General features: G+C 42.7%; 1 protein-coding gene across 2 annotated transcripts in view; it reads right to left on the bottom strand.

The window, feature by feature from the left end:
* Positions 1-18,853, bottom strand: part of ARHGAP17 (Rho GTPase activating protein 17) — a 104,132-nt gene that overhangs the window by 18,521 nt on the left and 66,758 nt on the right. The window contains exons 10-17 of one of the 2 annotated variants that reach the window (XM_049903464.1): positions 16,054-16,181; positions 13,548-13,659; positions 12,929-13,010; positions 11,071-11,151; positions 8,879-8,992; positions 3,738-3,829; positions 2,175-2,331; positions 20-253 (exon numbers count right to left, since the gene is read on the bottom strand). In XM_049903464.1, coding sequence (XP_049759421.1) covers positions 20-253; positions 2,175-2,331; positions 3,738-3,829; positions 8,879-8,992; positions 11,071-11,151; positions 12,929-13,010; positions 13,548-13,659; positions 16,054-16,181 — 1,000 coding nt within the window. The remainder of the gene's footprint in view (positions 1-19; positions 254-2,174; positions 2,332-3,737; positions 3,830-8,878; positions 8,993-11,070; positions 11,152-12,928; positions 13,011-13,547; positions 13,660-16,053; positions 16,182-18,853) is intronic. The other variant, XM_049903465.1, reaches the window with a different exon arrangement.

Consider the following 18,853-nt stretch of genomic DNA (forward strand, 5'->3'; position numbering starts at 1 on the left):
CAGAAGCTGGCCTCCTTACCTGCCATCGCCCGGGCTCAGCCCCTGCTCCAGCGTGCCTACAGAGGAGGGGACAGCCCCACCCCCTGTGCTGCTTTCAGCTCTAGAGCTCTGGGGAGGGAGCTCTGGGCCCGCAGGAGCCAAGGTGCTGCCATCTGTGGGCGGGAGTGGCGGCTGGAAAGTGGGGGATATGTGCTTTCTATTTAGAGTGCCACCCCGCCGGTGGGCCTGGAAGTCCATAAGCTTCACACCAAAGCTACACAGAGAGAAGAAATAGTCAACACACCATGCGAGCCAATGACGGAGACAGAAGCCCATCAGTCCGCGTGTGTTAAAACCCACACACGGGGACAGCCACCCAAGTTGTCTAGCATGCAGTGAAGCAGCAGGACCAGGTTAATGGTCATCCCTATTACCAAGGTAAGCAGCTCGACTTGGCTTTAAAACTGAAGAAAGCCAACAGACCTGATAGTGACCAATGGTCTTTATCAATGTGGTCGTGAGCAGCTGAAAGCAAACCAGCAAGCCTCATCTGGAGTGACATCAGGTTAACATGTTTATTTCCACACTAAATCTGTGTGTTCGGGGAACGAGGTGGAAGCCGAGTCCGGAAGTCCTACCAGTGTGGCGACATAAAGTAGGTGCGCCACACTGCCACTTCATGAAGAAGAGGTGTAAGACATTCATGTGAGCACACGCAAAGAAGGTATCTGAAAGGATGCGTTAAGATCGGAAGAAAACAGCTGCTTTTGCAAAGGGGCTGGGGGTTGGAGGACAGGATAGGAAGAAGACTCACTTTTCACTTAAGGCCACTGATGTATGACCTTCAGAACTTTTTCTCAAAAAATAAAAAGATAGGTGGTTCCCTGGGCTCTTGTTTAGCTCAGGGAGCTGGCAGGGAGGCTCTATCCCAGGTAGATAATTAAGAATCGTTCATTGTGTGCTAAATGGACCCAGGTATTATATTTTATAACTTGAAATATGCGAAGGCTAATTTTGCTGTAAGGAGCCCCGGTGGCATACTGGTTAAGCGCTCAGCTAACCAAAAGTTGGTGGTTGGAACGCACCAGCCACTCAGTGGAAGAAAGATGTGGCAGTCTGATTCTGTAAAGATTACGGTCTTGGAAATCCTATGGGGCAGTTCTACTCTGTCCTATAAGGTTGCTATGAATCCCAATAGACTTGACGGCACACAACAACGGTAATTTGGTTGTGGTCAGTTTGTCAACAGGAAATACTATCAAATGTGTGGATAGGAGTTCTGACAAGCAAAACTTCTACACAGAATAAATGTGAATCTCAGGATGAGAGAATATGAGTAAAGTATTTTCCTTTGCTTTGGGTGAAAAAAAAACAAAACACCCCTCTCAATAAGACCAGGCAATTAAAATGAGAGCATGTTGTTTAGTTTTAGTGTAAAACTATCTCCAGTGATGTTACTACATGTACACAGGGAAAGCACATCAATTCACACAGGCCTCCCCCAGCAATCCGGGCACAGGGAATGCTGTGGCATTCCATCACGCCCACTGCAATGACTGGCATCTGAAGGCCCAGATCACCATCAGCTTTAATTACCCTTGAAGAATCCCACCAACTGCCCACAGAGCATAACGTGCAGGCATACACACTGCCCCTCACTAAGGTTAGCATGGCTCTTTTTCAGAATTGGGAATTACCGTGGTTTACTCCAGTGGAGCATCAGAGTCAGTGGCTGGTGTCCACTGAGGAGCCAAGTTCGACCCAAAAATGTCTCTTTAAACAGGCAGCTCATCATGAGAGCTCCATTGTTCTCACGCTTACTCTCAGACATCTATCCACACTACCTAATTTTTAAATCTTTTTCCCTCTCTCTTTTCCCCAATTAACACATACAGATAACTCTGAACATGTGTGTATGCTGCTATTCCACTGTAGGGCTTATCACAGATCATGAAGTAAAACTCAAATGCCTATGATATAAACTGACAGGCAACCCACCTACTTCATGGTCAGATTAAGGCTTGGAATAAACTACAGCAGAGTTCCTGAAACCATCTGGAACCTATCAGTCACGGGTACATAGTAGGCCACTCTCACATTACAAGTCCACTGGGCCAGTACCAGGTACCGAGGGGTTAGCAATTCCTCTACGTGATATCTACTGCTGGCTTGAAAACGAACAGCTCTAAACACACCTCTCCTTCTTAACCAGGTCCCCTTCCATCACTGCCATGCTGGCGGGCCGCTTCCTCTCCAGGGTCCCCGAGTCAGAGTCATTTCCAGTGTGGGATGAGTGATTGGAATTCGGGATGGCGAGAGGCGCAAATGTTTCTGACACATTAAATTCAATCTCTGCAAGAAGAAAAACAAACAAAGAGGAGCCCCTGGGTGGCACACATAGTTAAGTGCTTGACTACTGGCCAAAAGACTGGCAGTTTGAACCCACCCAGAGGTACCTGGGAAGACAGGTCTGTTTATCTTTTTCCAAAAGGTCACATCCTTGAAAACCCCATGCAGTGCAGTTCTACTCTGCACACATGGGGTCACCAGATGTCGGAATGCACTCAACAGCAAGTAACAACAAGAAGACATTAGAGCGTATGGGTTGAGAGAGCTTTAAAAGGCTCCACTGAAATAGGAAGCCCATTCTTCAGGGCATAGGCCCTCATTACTTCACAAGTGGAAGCCTCGGGTACTCTCATCTTCTTAAAAATAATTTACCAGACCAGTGGGAAGTAATGTAAGAGAACTAGAGATGGGGTCTGATTCAGAATATAAGTTTATACAACTCTTCTGCAAAGAAAAAAAAAAAAAATGGAATGTAGACGAGGACAATGAGCATGGATTACTTATTTTAATTATCAAAAAATAAGAGATAGTTTGATATAAATAGAAATAAGAAAAAATTCAATCATCCAACACATATTTACTGAGCAACCTCCATGAGTGAGGCATGGTTCTTGGTGATGGGAAGGCTGTGGTGAAGCAAAGATGAGCACAGCCCTGGCAGCACGGAGCTTATACTCTAGTGGATGAGACAGCAGGGCTGCTCTGGTTGAAGCAAGGGTGGGAGGCCCAGACTCCCAAACACACCCAAGGGGACCCATGGGAACCTCAGATCCCAGGATCGCAACAAACATGGTTTGAAAATCGATTGTCTATAGGATAATGTCCTAATTTCCTGAACAGCCCATTTGGATCTTCACAAACAGGCCCAAATCAACCTTTCCAGCTTTATCTTCCACTTGTGCCCATATCTAACTACCTAGCTAGAGAAACAAAGAGCCCGCTTCCAAGTGAAAAACTCACGCACATTTTCAATGTCACCTCTCTGGAAAGCAATCCTTGGTTCCCTTTTCCTAACATCTGACTGAGTTCATCAAATATTTCTCTCTCTCCATCTATTTTTCTACTTTGCCATGCATTACAATTTATCTGCTTATGTGGCTGCCTTCGCTAGTGGCCCGAATTCCTCCAGAGAAGACTGCATGTCTTCCCAGCAAAACATATGGCACATAGTGGGTATTCAACATACTCCAGCTGAGTGGATAACTTTACAGTTACGAAAGTGAAATACAAAATACTGTGGTTACCATTATGCTAAAATACGAAAGTAAATGAACAAAGACTGAAAAAAAAATTAAAGAGTCAAATCGATTATGTAATTATTAAGAGATAATACTGAGTATTTTCTTCTTAAAAAGACTTTTTTATGGTATTGTAATGTTGCTTTGGCAGCCAATTAAAACGAAAAGTACCTTCTGGGAAGAACCAATCGGCGTGCTGAATGATGGGCTCAATCACTGCAACCACATGAACAGATGTGGCTGCTGCCATTTCAGCAAGCGTTCTGTGAAGGAAGTTCACAAAATTAAAATGCTTTCCCCAGGCAGCCTCTAATTTCTGCAGGTTTCATCAGTTCAATGATTTTGCAAAGATAAAACTTTTTTTTTTAAATATATAAAAATTTTTAATAATTTTTATTGAGCTTTAAGTGAACGCTTACAAATCAAGTCAGTCTGTCACATATAAGCTTGTATACACCTTACTACATACTCCCACTTACTCTCCCCATAATGAGTCAGCCCTTCCAGTCTCTCCTTTCGTGACAATTTTGCCAGTTTCTAACCCTCTCTACCCTCCTATTTCCCCTCCAGACAGGAGATGCCAACACAGTCTCAAGCGTCCACCTGATACAAGTAGCTCACTCTGCATCAGCATCTCTCTCCTACCTACTGTCCAGTCCCTTCCATATCTGATGAGTTGTCTTCAGGAATGGTTTCTGTCCTGGGCCAACAAAAGGTTTGGAGACCATGACCGCCAGGATTCCTCTAGTCTCAGTCAGACCATTAAGTCTGGTCTTTTTATGAGGATTTGGGGTCTGCATCCCACTGATCTCCTGCTCCCTCAGGGGTTCTCTGTTGTGCTCCCTGTCAGGGCAGTCATCGGTTGTGGCTGGGCACCATCTACTTCTTCTGGTCTCAGGATGATATAAGTCTCTGGTTCATGTGGCCCTTTCTGTCTCTTGGGCTCGTAGTTATTGTGTGACCTTGGTATTCTTCATTCTCCTTTGATCCAGGTGGGTTGAGACCGATTGATGCATCTTAGATGGCCGCTTGTTAGCATTTAGGACCCCAGACGCCACATTTCAAAGTGGGATGCAGAATGCTTTCATAATAGTATTATTTTGCCAATTGACTTAGAAGACCCCTTAAGCCATGGTCCCCAAACCCCCACCCTTGCTCCACTGACCTCTGAAGCAGTTTATCCCCGAAACTTCTTTGCTTTTGGTCCAGTCCAGTTGAGCTGACCTTCCCTGTATTGAGTATTGTCCTTCCCTTCACCTAAAGTAGTTCTTATCTACTAACTAATCAGTAAATAACCTTCTCCCACCCTCCCTCGCCCCCCTCATAACCACAAAAGTATGTGTTCTTCTCAGTTTATACTATTTCTCAAGATCTTATAATAGTGGTCTCATACAGTATTTGTCCTTTTGCCTCTGACTAATTCCACTCAGCATAATGCCTTCAGGTTCCTCCATGTTATGAAATGTTTCACAGATTCGTCACTGTTCTTTATCAATGCGTAGTATTCCATTGTGTGAATATACCACAATTTATGTAACCATTCATCTGTTGATGGACACCTTGGTTGCTTCCAGCTTTTTGCTATTGTGAACAGAGCTGCTATAAACATGGATGTGCATATATCTGTTCGTGTGAAGGCTCTTATTTCTCTAGGGTATATTCCGAGGAGCGGGATTTCTGGGTTATCTGGTAGCTCTATTTCTAACTTTTTAAGAAAACACCAGATAGATTTCCAAAGTGGTTGTACCATTTTACATTCCCACCAGCAGTGTATAAGAGTTCCAATCTCTCCGCAGCCTCTCCAACATTTAGTATTTTGTGTTTTTTGGATTAATGCCAGACTTGTTGGAGTGAGATGGAATCTCATAGTAGTTTTAATTTGCATTTCTCTAATGGCTAATGATCGAGAGCATTTTCTCATGTATCTGTTAGCTGCCTGAATATCTTCTTTAGTGAAGTGCATGTTCATATCCTTTGCCCACTTCTTGACTGAGTTGTTAGTCTTTTTGTGGTTGAGTTTTGACAGAATCATATAGATTTTAGAGATCAGGCGCTGGTCAGAGATGTCATAGCTGAAAATTCTTTCCCAATCTGTAGGTGGTCTTTTTACTCTTTTGGTGAAGTCTTTAGATGAGCATAGGTGTTTGATTTTTAGGAGCTCCCAGTTATCTGGTTTCTCTTTGTCATTTTTGGTAATATTTTGTATTCTGTTTATGCCTTGTATTAGGGCTCCTAACGTTGTCCCTATTTTTTCTTCCATGATCTTTATCGTTTTAGTCTTTAATGTTTAGGTCTTTGATCCACTTGGAGTTAGTTTTTGTGCATGGTGTGAGGTATGGGTCCTGTTTCATTTTTTTGCAAATGGATATCCAGTTATGCCAGCACCATTTGTTAAAAAGACTATCTTTTCCCCAATTAACTGACACTGGGCCTTTGTCAAATATCAGCTGCTCATATGTGGATGGATTTATATCTGGGTTCTCAATTCTGTTCCATTGGTCTACGTGCCTGTTGTTATACCAGTACCAGGCTGTTTTGACTACTGTGGCTGTATAATATGTTCTCAAATCAGGTAGAGTGAGGCCTCCCACTTTCTTCTTCTTTTTCAGTAATGCTTTACTTATCCGGGGCTTCTTTCCCTTCCATATGAAGTTGGTGATTTGTTTCTCCATCACATTAAAAAATGTCATTGGAATTTGGATCGGAAGTGCATTGTATGTATAGATGGCTTTTGGTAGAATAGACATTTTTACTATGTTAAGTCTTCCCATCCATTAGCAAGGTATGTTTTTCCACTTAAGTAGGTCCTTTTTAGTTTCTTGCAGAAGTACTTTGTAGTTTTCTTTGTATAGGTCTTTTACAGCAAAGATAAAATATTTTAAGTATAGATGCTAAAATTAAATCCACGAGGCTCTGGCCTATGAGTGTGGCAGTGATCAGCCCAGGGGAAAAACTGCCCTGACTCAGCTATCACTCCTTAAACTGCACCGTGATAACAACTAGTGTCCATGCCACACATAGGCAGCCATGAGCAAGTAGAGCCGGTAAGCAAGTGGCATGTCAAAATGCTGGTTTTAAATTGGTTTGCAAAAAAGGTGGCATTTTCCTATTTGTACAGTATTGCAAGTGATAGTTACCTTCTAAGGCCCAAGATCACTAAAAAAACAAATTTGTATGTAATGTAACCAAGAGTATTCATTGTTACAACGTGCCTCTTACTATTTATTGTATCAGAAAACCTAAGCATGGGACATTTACGCTTAAGGTTGTCATATATCTGGACTGGTTCCAAGTTGAGTGTTTGGAAGTTGAAAGTGTCTCAAGGATCACCCTCTCTACCCATCAAGGAGCTCATATTCCAATGGGGAGTCAGAACACCATGAAAGCAAGCAACCTGCAGAGGACTGACCGCCACCCCCAGCCCCGACCACCTACCATACTCTAGTGCTTCACGCTCTTCACCTCGTTTATATTCATTTTTGCAATAACCAGTTATGAGGCCCATTCTACAGATGAGGAGGCTGAATCCCCATGAAGTTTGATCCCAGGTCTGACCGCCCCAACCTATCTCCTCTCTCTCTCACTCTCTCCTCTCTTTCCACCAGAAGGGACATTTTCACTCCATTTTCCAACGAAGCAGAAGATCTGGCTCCTTTCACATCCCAGCTTAAAATGCAATTCTTTAGACAAGCTCTCCCTGCAAATTATCCTTCCCACCCTTTCCTACTCCTCTTCCCCCACTCGCCACACCACCCATCGGACTCCTATTACCCCTAATGCCTTAGAACCCTGTTCGATCTGCAAAGAACTGTCTCTTCATATTCTTTGCCAATTTTTTTCTCTCAGAGGAAGCAGTATTTAATGGTTCGTAAGACCTTTTTCTATATTCTGGATATTTTGGAATCTTTCCTAGCGTGCGAACTGTCCTTTGTTTAAGGTGCTTTCTGACATACGGAAGCTTGTGGCTGTTCTATAGTCAAATCTACCCATTTTTTAAATTGTTTCTTGCACTGCTTTTATGCCTAGAAAAACCTTTTCCATACCCAAAACTAACAAATACATACGAGCCACGTTTACGGCTTCAGTTTTTATATTGAACTCTTTAGTCTAACTGGAGTTTATTTTGCTATAAAATACGAGGTATATAACTAACTTTGTATATCTACTTACCTTTAATTTTACTTCATGGTACTGGGTTTTTGTAAGTAATCTTATAACTACTTTCTGAAACAAGGTTGAGCATACATGAAAGAAGGGAGGGATGGAAGAAAGGAAGGAAGAAGACTTTGATTCAAAAAGTTACTGTATTTTTTAATGGACACTTGAATTGTTCATGATTTTACAAAGCTGACTAGCAGTAATGGGAGGCAGGGAAGGGCAGAGGTGGCTAAGGACACAGACTCTGCAACCAGCACCTTGGCTCCACCACTTCCCTGCTATGCAACCTGAAGCAAGTTGCTTGTCCTCTCTAAGGCTCAGAGTCCTCATCTGTAAAAATTAGGGCAATAGCACCCACCTTAAGGGCTATTTGTGAGGCTTAAAGAGATAATCATAGTGAAGCAGCAGAGTAAATACTCAAGCAATGTTGGCGACTTCCCAGAAGTTTCTAGCTGATCTCCCTGACCTCTCTCCTCTATCCAATCCACATTTCTCAATGCCAACACATTTATCTTTCTAAAGTGCAATCTGATGAAGTCATTCTTCTGCTTAGAAACTATAATGGCTCCCCTGTGACCCATAAAACAAGTTCTAAACACCTCAGCAAGATACTTGAGGCCCTGTGTAACTTGGTCCTAGTCTGATCAGTTGCAGTCTCACATCCCCTGTCCTCACTATGCAATAGATCCCTAAACTGCAGAAACCAGTCCCTTTCATGCCTGCAATGCCTTCACTCATAGGTCTTTTCTGCAGTATCCTATTAATTCATTAAGGTACAACTTAGGTGCTATTTTCCAACTTCTGCTTTCTCTGAACTTCTCAGCCTGAATTACGTTCATTCATCTGTGTTCCCATCATGCTTTATGACATAATGTTATCATGCTGTGGCTGTTGGTCTACCTACCTCCTACCCAAGAGCAGAGCTCTTTGAGGACTGAGTCAACGTCTCATACATCTCTGTGTACCCAGCATCTGGGACATCAGTCTGCTCGTAGCAGTATTCCAAAAATGTCAGCCAAGTGGAAAAATCTACTTCAGAACATCATAGGGTGCATCTTAAGCTAGAATGCGTTTATCTTGAATTATATTTCCATTCTTTCCATCAGGTGGAAAGAAGATAATAAAATAAGATGATATGAGGAAAGGTTACTTACCCTTCACTTTTGGCCCATAACAAGTTAGGGCCTAACACGATTGCAATGTTGCTGGGAGTCATTTTATTAACATCGCTGGTCTGAGCCAGCTTTGCAAGGAACTTGATTAAATACCTATGAAACAAAAGGGAAGGGGGAAAAGTGCCCACTCTGAAATATTTGCAGGAATATTATCTTAGTGCCTAGGTGCTAAATGCAGTGTTACTGAACCAGAAAACTGGCTCAGGTTAAGCATTTTACAAATTCCTTGTATTCTCTGTTTCAGAGAACAGACTAACCTAGGGCTCAGGAGAATAAAATAACTCACATGTAAATCTCAATGATTCAGAACCTCTATCTGCTATGTTTCTAATCCACTTCTCCTTTATATCCTATATATTTTACCCCTAGATAAATTATCTTTAATGTAAACATAGTGAGAAAAAAAAAAGTAGTATAGGTATATTACATAAAGAAACTTGTATTTAAAAACGCTTATGCTGTAATTATGAAAATATCAAATGTATCTTAAAAATATACTCTCTTAGGTATAAGTGCAGCACTATAAAAGCAAAAAATTAGGAACACCGTAATTACCTATCAATAAACCTGTTGCCATGTAGTCAATTCTCACACAGCGACCCTACAGGACAGAGCAGAACTGCCCCCTAGAGTTTCCAAGGAGTGCCTGGTGGATTCAAACTGCCGACCTTTTGGTTAGCAGCCACAGCACTTAACCACTATGCCACCAGGGTTTCCTATCAATAGGGGTTGGTTAAATAAATGTACAGTATGTAGCACAGTGGCATACTAGGCAAAAAATACATATATAACGTACTGATATGGAAAAATCTCCAAGATGTATGTTAAGCCAAAAAAGTCAAGAAGGATAAAGATGCATACCATATATACTACCATTTGAGTAGAAGAGGAGGGGGTTGGAAAAAATATGTCCATATGCATATATATATATACACACACACAAGCATGTATCTGCTTATATATGCACCAACTCTTGCTAGAAGGATATATAAGAAACTGAAAACACTGGCTATGCCTCAAGAGAGGAATTAGGAGGCTGTGAGATAGGTAGAGGAGTGAGATTTTTCACTGTACACCTTCTGTACCTTTTAAGTTATAAACCACAGGAATGTACTCCCTATTCAAGAACTAAGTAAAAACTAAAAAGTATATAATAAAATAAAAGGCCAAACCCCAACCTATTAAGAACTGCAATTCAGCTCCCACGATAAGACACTGAACAGACTGACAGCTCAGCGTGTTAAATGAGTCAACAAGGGATATTACAAATATTAACCCAACCATAAGGCAAGGTTGATATTTAAGGTATTAAATGGGAATATTTAGCTAAGCTTAGTAACAGAGTCCAAGACTAGATTTAAAGACCATGTAACATACCAGACATGTATCTCGTAAAATTTTCTTTGGTATTAAATGGTTTATTCCCTGGGGTCACCTTTTCCCCTTTTCTCTATGCTTCTTCAACGTTACATTTTAAAGTCAACGGGAAAATAGAGGTTAAATTCCAGAAATCTGTTCCAGGGCAAAATTTTTTCAGAAAAGGGGAAATTTCATAAAGTAATATACGGTCTTCATTTCTTGAGATTTTGTTTAGTAGGATGATTTACGTTCTATTTAAAGTAAATTTTGTAACATGAAAGATATCATTACAGAAAATCCAAGTATGGATTAATTTTGACTTTACATATTGAACAACTCAGATTCGAAATCTAACATGCTGTTTATGAAACCGAATTTTTCAAAGGAATTTTTTTCCAATAGCCGCAGGGCTAAAATACTAATTCAACCTACCCAGTATTGCCAGGCATGATGCTGGCGCTTCAGATACATCACCATCATAGACATAAGGCCCCTTCCCAGGAATCCTGAGTTACTCTCCAAAGCATTGTTTTAATGTGTTAAGTATGCCTGGGAGCCCTGGTTAAGAGCTATGGCTGTGAACCAAAAAGGCTGGTGGTTCGAATTCACCAGGCGCTTCTTGGAAACCCTATGGGGCAGTCGTATTCTGTCCTATAGGGTCACTACAAGTCGGAACCCACTGGACGGCATTGGGCTTGGTTTGTTTAAGAATGCCTGAATGAAATGACCTCTCAGCGGGGGTTAAACATATCCTCACTCCCTAGTCAATGTAGCTCTCTGGTGGCTTTGTTTCCAGGATCAACCACACATACCTAAAGTTAACAAAATTCGGTGGTGGCAACTTCTGACATGTTCTCCATAAATCTTGAAGTTTTTTATCTTGATCCTGCACACTGAAAAAAAAGAAAAAAAATTTTATTCACAACGAATTTATTAAAACACATACTAATTAGTAATACCTGTGTTAATGTGCCTTCACATCACAGATGCCTTCATTGTCAGAAAAAGCACAGTTTGAGAAGAACATGGATTTTGAAATAAACAGATCTGGAGTTAAAGACCAGCTTCATCACTAGCTATTTAACTCTGAGCAGTAAGTTAACCTCACCAAGACTTATTTCCTGATTTGTAACAACGCCGATCTGGGGAGATGTCGTAAGGCTTCAGGGGCATGACCATGCAAAGTCACCTAAACCAATGCTTGGCGCACAGGAGGCACTGAACATTCTATCTAGAAAATGTGTGTTAAAAAAAAAATTGTGCTGAAAATATACATAACAAAACATACACCATCTCAACAATTTTCTACATGTACAATTCAGTGAGAAAATGAGTATATTAATGTACAGTTCTGTGGAGCACGTATTTTCTTATCCTACATGTGGCCGAGCCACAGATCAGTTGGCCAAACTCACAGGCACCCAGACCTCTGTGTCTTCCTTGCTCTCAATACCATACCACTCAGCGCCTCCAGATCAAGAAGTCCATTTCTGTTATGAAGCAATTACAGAATCTCTTCTACTATATGGTTTTGACTTATAATTTATGTTTTCACAGAAACATACAACAAAAAGGATATGCCAGGGCCTGTAGAGCAAAGTCAGCTCCACCCACCAGTAACAGAGAGTGTTAGAAGTTATCTATACAACACCCCTTTGGACTTAAAGCATCCTCTCAGACCTGATCCAGTCTGGAGAGCTGGCCAAAGATAAACTTCTACAACTTTGTAACTTGTAAGCAAAGCTGCCCTGCTTAAAGCCAATGGTTCCCAGACAGATTAAAGCTGGGAACAGAGGGGAAAGAACAGTCTTTGGGTCAGGCGGGTCTGCGTCTAAACTCCAGCTCTGCCAATTACTTGCTAATGGCCTTGGCCCTGTTGCTTAGTTTCCCAAGCCTCAGTTTTCTCAGCTCTAAAATGAGAATAACAAACGCATCCACCTTTTATGATGTTAAATAAGGATTATAGGAATGAGGAGTCCCTGGGTAGGGCAAATGGTTAACACACTCCTCTACTAACTAAAAGGATGGCAGTTTGAGTTTACACAGAGATGCCTTGGAATAAAGTCCCAGTGATCTACTTCCAAAAACATCATCCATGGAAAACCCTATGGAGAGCAGTTTTACTCTGACACACATAGGGTCTCCATAAGTCAGAATCAATTTGATAGCAACTGGTACTGGTTATAGGAGGTAATGTGTGTGAAGATTAGTACAGCACACTCCATAAATGTTAACTATCATAACTAATATCACCATTATGTTATCACACAGCTGAGTCTGCATGCAGCCCAACAAACACAATGCCACTGGCTAGTACAGCACTCCTCTCCAGTTACAGGACTTACTTCAATATAAAAAAGAGGGTTTGTGATCAGCCAATCCCGTAACGTGGCTCATCCATATGAATCTGTATGTCTTCATACATATAAATCACTCAAATTTAAGATAATACATAAGTGGTGACTTTCCTAAACTAATCATTATGACAGTTAATATTTTCACTCTGAATTTAAAGAGCTGGGACATATATTCCTTAACAAATAATAAATCCTATTTTGCTACTTTGATGCTATTTTATATAAAAAAACCGAGGGTAAAATGATTTACAAAAGGGGCACAATATTACTTTGTTTCCTCTTATTTTTAAGACTTAGCATTCCTTAAACTTACCTTGCAACTTGGGTCCATTCGTCATACAGATTAAAAGTCATCAAGGGTTCAGGCAATTCCCGTAAATAGGACTTTAAAGCACCTGAAATTATAACCACTCTCCTTGAATATAAAAAGCGGTAGGGCTGGGAATCTTGGCACATGTTATTTTGCACAGTGAGATTATTTCAACTACAATTGTCCAAGGTATATGGAACAAATCACAATCTGGGGCAGTGGGGAGCCCTTGTAAAACATTATTGAGAGCTCAATAGAAAATAAAATTAGCTTCAACGTCACCCTCTTAACAGACATCATTTCTCTAGGTAGATCTAGATTTGGGGGTGACTAAGGGAAATAGAAGCACGTCTCCAAGTATTTGAATTATAAGGTACCTTTACCTTTACAGAATAAGCACGAAAACAAAAATCAACCAGCCAAAAAACCAGGAATAGAAAAGATACACACACACACACACACACACACACAATTCGCCGTTAGGAAGTTTATCGGGACTACTTCAGTTTTGTCACTTAAAATCTGTAATTAAAATTGGATTTTTAGCTGACCAGCTGTCTGAAATAGGAACAGCCCACCGCTTTGAGAGCAACTCGATTCATAGACCCTCCTCGGAACTCACCTGCTACAGCATGGGGGTCTGAATAGAACTCATCCAGGTGAGACGTAGAACAGTCTAAGGCAGCTTTCAGTTTCTTTAACTTGGAGGCCCCAGCCCCGATTCGGAAAAGGCCCTAAAGACAATTAAAAGCCATTACTATCAAGTGCAAGTTGTGAGCCTTAAACTAAGAGTGCAGTCTGGTCTGACGGAAGAGACCTCTCTCCTGCCTGATGTCAACCCCCACCTCCCCCCACCATCCCCCCACTTCCCCACCTCTCCGAACAGAGAGCAGAGAGCAGCAACACTGCCTGCCTGGCAGGGCTGTCAGGAGGCAGGAGGAGGATCAAGCATGTCCCCCTTGCAGGACAGACAGATAGAAAGTAGTCCATTTTTAATCAGTGCCAGCTCTTGCTCTGCCCTATTGCTAAATACTTGTGCCTACAAGAACAGATCTTAAAACAGTATATTATACTTCCACAAGGTTGATTTGCTATAAAACAAAACCAAACCCACTGCCATTGAATTGATTCCAACTCATATGACTCTAAAGGACAGGGCAGAACTGCCCCACAGTGTTCCCAAGGCTGTAATCTTTACAGAAGTAAGCTGCCACATCTTTCTCCCTCTGAGTGGCTAGTGGGTTCACACCGCCAACCTTCAGGTTAGCAGCCAAGTGCTCTAACCACTGTACCACCAGGATCCCTTTGATTTGTTATGGATTTTCTACATTTAGGAATATTTTTAAAACATTGAGATTTTAAGAATAACTGTTAGACTAGGCTGCTTGTCATGTTCCCTACCCTAAATGTTACTTAGGGAAAGGAGAGAAAAATGCCTGAGGGACTGACCGAGAGAGGCAGTAGAGTTATAAGACTAGGCTTTTAGGCAAAATTAATCTCAAGAGGGTTTCTTGACCTTGGCACTACTGACAGTTTGGGCCATGTAATTCTTTGTTGTAGGTGCCTGTCCTGTGCATAACAGGGTATTTAGCAGCATTCCTGGCCTGTACCCATGAGATGCCAGTAGCACACCTCAGCTGTGAACACAAAAAATGTTTCCAGATGTTGCCAAATGTCCCCTGGGGGGCAAAATCATCCTAGTTGAGAAGCACTTATCTAGGCTATTAGAAGTCAAGGTCATATTGCGTGGGGAGGGGGTAGTGACTGAAGTGAAAACAGGCCGCGGGGGTGTCCAGCATGTTTCTTGATCGGGTTACATGGGTGGGTTCAGTGTGTGGAAATTTATCAAGCTGTTCACTTATGACATTTGCCTCCACTGGGGACCATGGTCTCCGTGGACATCTAGCTCAATTGGCGTAACAGTTTATAAGGAAAATGTTCTACATCCTGGTGAGTAAGCGTCTGGGGTCTTAAAAGCTTATGAGTAGCCATCTAAGATACCCTACCGGTTCCATTCTGTCTGGAGCAAGGGAGAATTAAGAAAACCAAAGACACAAGGGAAAGATTAGTCCAAAGGACCAATGGACCACAACTACCACAGCCTCTACCAGACTGAGTCCAGCACAACTAGATGGTGCCCAGCTACCGCCACTGACTGCTCTGACAGCAATCACACAACAGAAGGCCCTCAACAGAGCTGTAGAAAAACATAGAACAAAATTCTCATACACACACACACACACACAAAAACAGACTTACTGGTCTGACAGAGGCTGGAAAAACCCTGAGAGTATAGCCCCCAGACACCCTTTTAACTCAGTACTGAAGTCACTCCAGAAGTTCACCCTTCAGCCAGATATTAGACAGGCCCATAAAACAATAACGAGACTAAATCAGCATATCAACCCAGGGGCAACGACAAGAGAGCAGGAGGGGACAGGAAAGCTGGTAATGGGGAACCCAAAGTCAAGAAGGGGAGAGTGTTGACACGTACGGTTGGCAACCAATGCCACAAAACAATGTGTATTAGCTGTTTAATGAGAAACTAATTTGCTCTATAAACCATCTAAAGCACAATAAAAAAAGAAAAAACACTTGGGTTTGGTTCTCGCTCCACCCAGGCCATGAGGCCTTTGTGAACTCCTGTGTGCTGATCTCCTTATCTGTACAAGGACAGCAGGGAGACTTCCCTGCAGGGCTCAGGGCTTTCCTGGAAGGATTCCACCAAACAAAAGTATGTAAATATCCTCCAGGAATTACAGAGTGCTACAGATACTTGCTATTAAAAACTAAAGCTAATGAAAGCTCTAGTCCAGAAGTGCTTCCTGAAATCCATTTTCACAAACCACAGCCAGCCTTTAAAATGAAATGACTGAATAGGGGGGAAAAAAGACGTCACTGCAAGGAAAGAAGGTGAGCGTTATTCTGTGAAACCTTTGTGTCATTTATAGACAGATGGAGAGTGACCAGGGTCTCAATTTAAAATGTATTCTTACTGTGGGTCACGGTGACAAGTTTGAAAGCCACAGTCTGCAGAGTGGCTGGGTAATGAAGGCATGATGGGGGGGTTCCTCTGGCAGAGCAGAGGGCATGGAGACCTGGTGGCCAGCCCACACGGCACCTCTCACCTCCTCCTTCATGCCTGTCTCCAGGAGCAGCATGACGCAGGCTTCGATGGGGACCGCGATTTCACGCCCGCTCCGCTTCAGGTGTTCTTCCAATGGAGTCCCAAAGGCTGGCTTCTCTGCCCACTTATCTACAGCAGCAAACCGTTTAGTAAGACACCCCACAACCTCACAGGGTTGCAAACTTATTTTCTCTCAAACTACCAAAGGGGATTTATTAGCAGACTGGTAGTTGGGGCTCTGGGAAAGGGAGAAACATCTGTTCTATTTTCTTTTGTCAATGAACGTTTGCTAGGGCACAAAAGGCTGGGGAGGTAACTTGTAGAACGAGGGCCCTGAACTTGCCCACGTGGCACCCAGTAAGAGTTGCTCAGTAGAAGTTCCAACGGTGGCACCACAGCCACAGTGATGGGCATCAGGTGGGCAGCCTGGCGCTAAAATGAAGGATTCATCTGAAGGAGGTTTTCACTGAGAAGAAGTTTACTTTAGCCATGCAAAGCAGCACTGGCTTTCTACCTAGAGGACAAGAAATAGACTCCTACTACAGGAAAAAGGAAATAATCTCTTAAAATTCCAAACACAAGCCAAGTGTTTGCCATACAAGACTGGAGACTGTCAATGTGAACTCATATCATATGCAACATCGCCATGACATGCAGTGTTTCTGAGGCCAAAACCCCAAACAGGACCAAAAATTTTCAGTAGAAAAAAAGGCAGTATCTGCAACCCCGAAGCAGCTTAGGCTGAAGGCTGTGCAGACAGCAGCAGTAAAGCAATATTTTAGGATATTTTTCAGGTCATACACCCTGCTTGATTCCATAAAAGATTTGAGGCAGCTTAGCGGAAATACATGCAGGAAAGTAGGAAAAAAAAAATTAGGAAATGAAAGTATTAAACCAGAATAAGAAGAACTATGTGATTCAGGTTGGCCTGCCCGTGGGGACGCTGTCTGAGACGTTCACAGAAGCAAAAGAGGGAAAACCAGTTGGTGAAAATACTCCAGTGAGAAATGCTTCATCCCTTTCAACAACAACAGGAAAAGCTCACATCCTTCTCAGCACCTTTAAGGGGCATTTTTCCTTTCACCGCCTGGATATTAGAAACCTGGACTCGAGGAAGGCAGTATTGACTCCAGTGTGCCATGATACACTCTCTTCTATGTAAAATGCAGGCACACAGGCCCACTGCATTATATGCACACAGGGGAAGGAAGAAAAATGAAACCCCACACTTGTGGACCTGAGACTTTGTAAAAAAGTGAAAAATTGATGGAAAGAGCAAGTGGGCAGACATGAAGAAAGGTGTGAGGCAAAAGAGTCGGGACAGACAAAAACAGAGAGCAGGCCACATGCCACTCTCAGAACTGTCCGGAGCCCTTCTCCGCTCTGGCTCCAGCCCTTGTTCCTGCCCAGTGGAAGTTCTAACAGAAAAAGCACCTGGGGGCCAGGCTCTTCTCAGAAGACAGAACTTCTGTGATATTCCCCTCAGAAGCCAGATCTTACCTTGAATACTTCGTCCCTTTCATCTAAAGCAGTGATTCTCAACACAGAAGAACACGGCCACATGACCCTTCCCCCACGGGTCCACATCAGAGTGACCCAGGGGAGCTCTCCAAATGCCACCTGTCACCACTCCAAGGTGGGCACACTCCATACCCCCATTAGAACTTTCTAGAAATACTAGAAAATACTAGTTACTAAATACTAGTAAAACAAATACTGAAGGGACTGTGCCCCTGCCCCACCTTGGTGTAACGTTGGCAGAGGGTGGATGTAAGAACTGCTGACCTAGAGACAATGCCTAAGGCGAACTCCACCAAAGGTGCTCGGCCCCTCAAGCAACAGACCTACTATGGGTCAGGCACTGTAGTGGCCACACAAAGTTCGTTGAGATTCTCCACCCTCAGGATGAGAGTGATCTAACTGTGAGGAGAAGCAATACAAGACACACATGTAAACACATGACAGTAATGAACAAGACTGGACGCATTTGCTAAGTCATGGCAGATAAATGGTATAGACAAGAGGTCGCAGACAAATGTCCCCAGGGGCAAGATAGATAGCAGGGGTGAGTGGGTCAGCTGCTCCTGGGTGTGAGACCAATGCTGCCACATGGGAAAACAGACCCATTGTCACCAGATCGTCTGAATTTCAGGAGTAGTCAGAAATCAGGATCATTGTGAAAAAGCGTCTAGCTTTTGAACCACGGTAACAAATTAAAAAAAAAAAATTTTTTTTTAATGGGATATGGCTGTGTGCGACTTCTAGCGTAGACCATAAATACTAGAGCAATTCAGGAGACAGAGTGTTCCCTGTTGGCTTCAGTTGTCAGAGAAATTTCTTGAAGGAGGTGAGCTTGAAGGTGTCTTGGGAAGGCGGGTTAGAATTAGACTGAGAAGATAGCAAACGTTTCTTGTGGAGGGCAATGGGCTGAGAAAAGACCAGGGCTCTTGAGCCTGGGCATTACAATTAATCCCACAGCTCATGCCCAGGGCAATGAAAATAGAGTGGGGTAGAATGCAACAGAGAGGATGACAGGGACATATGAGGCCCAGCACAGGGAAAAAAAAGGGAAGAACCCAGAGAAGGAAATCAATGGCTCCGAGGTTTTAAATCTGGATCGTGTGGTATCAAGGTGACAAGGAGGAAGAAAGGGACAGCTGGTGATGGGGGAAGAATCAGCTAGTTTTTTGAGATAAGTTGAGTTTAAGGTGAGAGCCAGTCATTAAAGTGAAGAGCCTCTTACGCAGATGAAAGCTGAAGCTGTGAAAGTCAGGGGGTTTCTAGGGGGAAGAGGGCTAGAG

This window comes from Elephas maximus, chromosome 12 (assembly GCF_024166365.1).
Source record: "Elephas maximus indicus isolate mEleMax1 chromosome 12, mEleMax1 primary haplotype, whole genome shotgun sequence".
NCBI lineage: Eukaryota > Metazoa > Chordata > Mammalia > Proboscidea > Elephantidae > Elephas > Elephas maximus.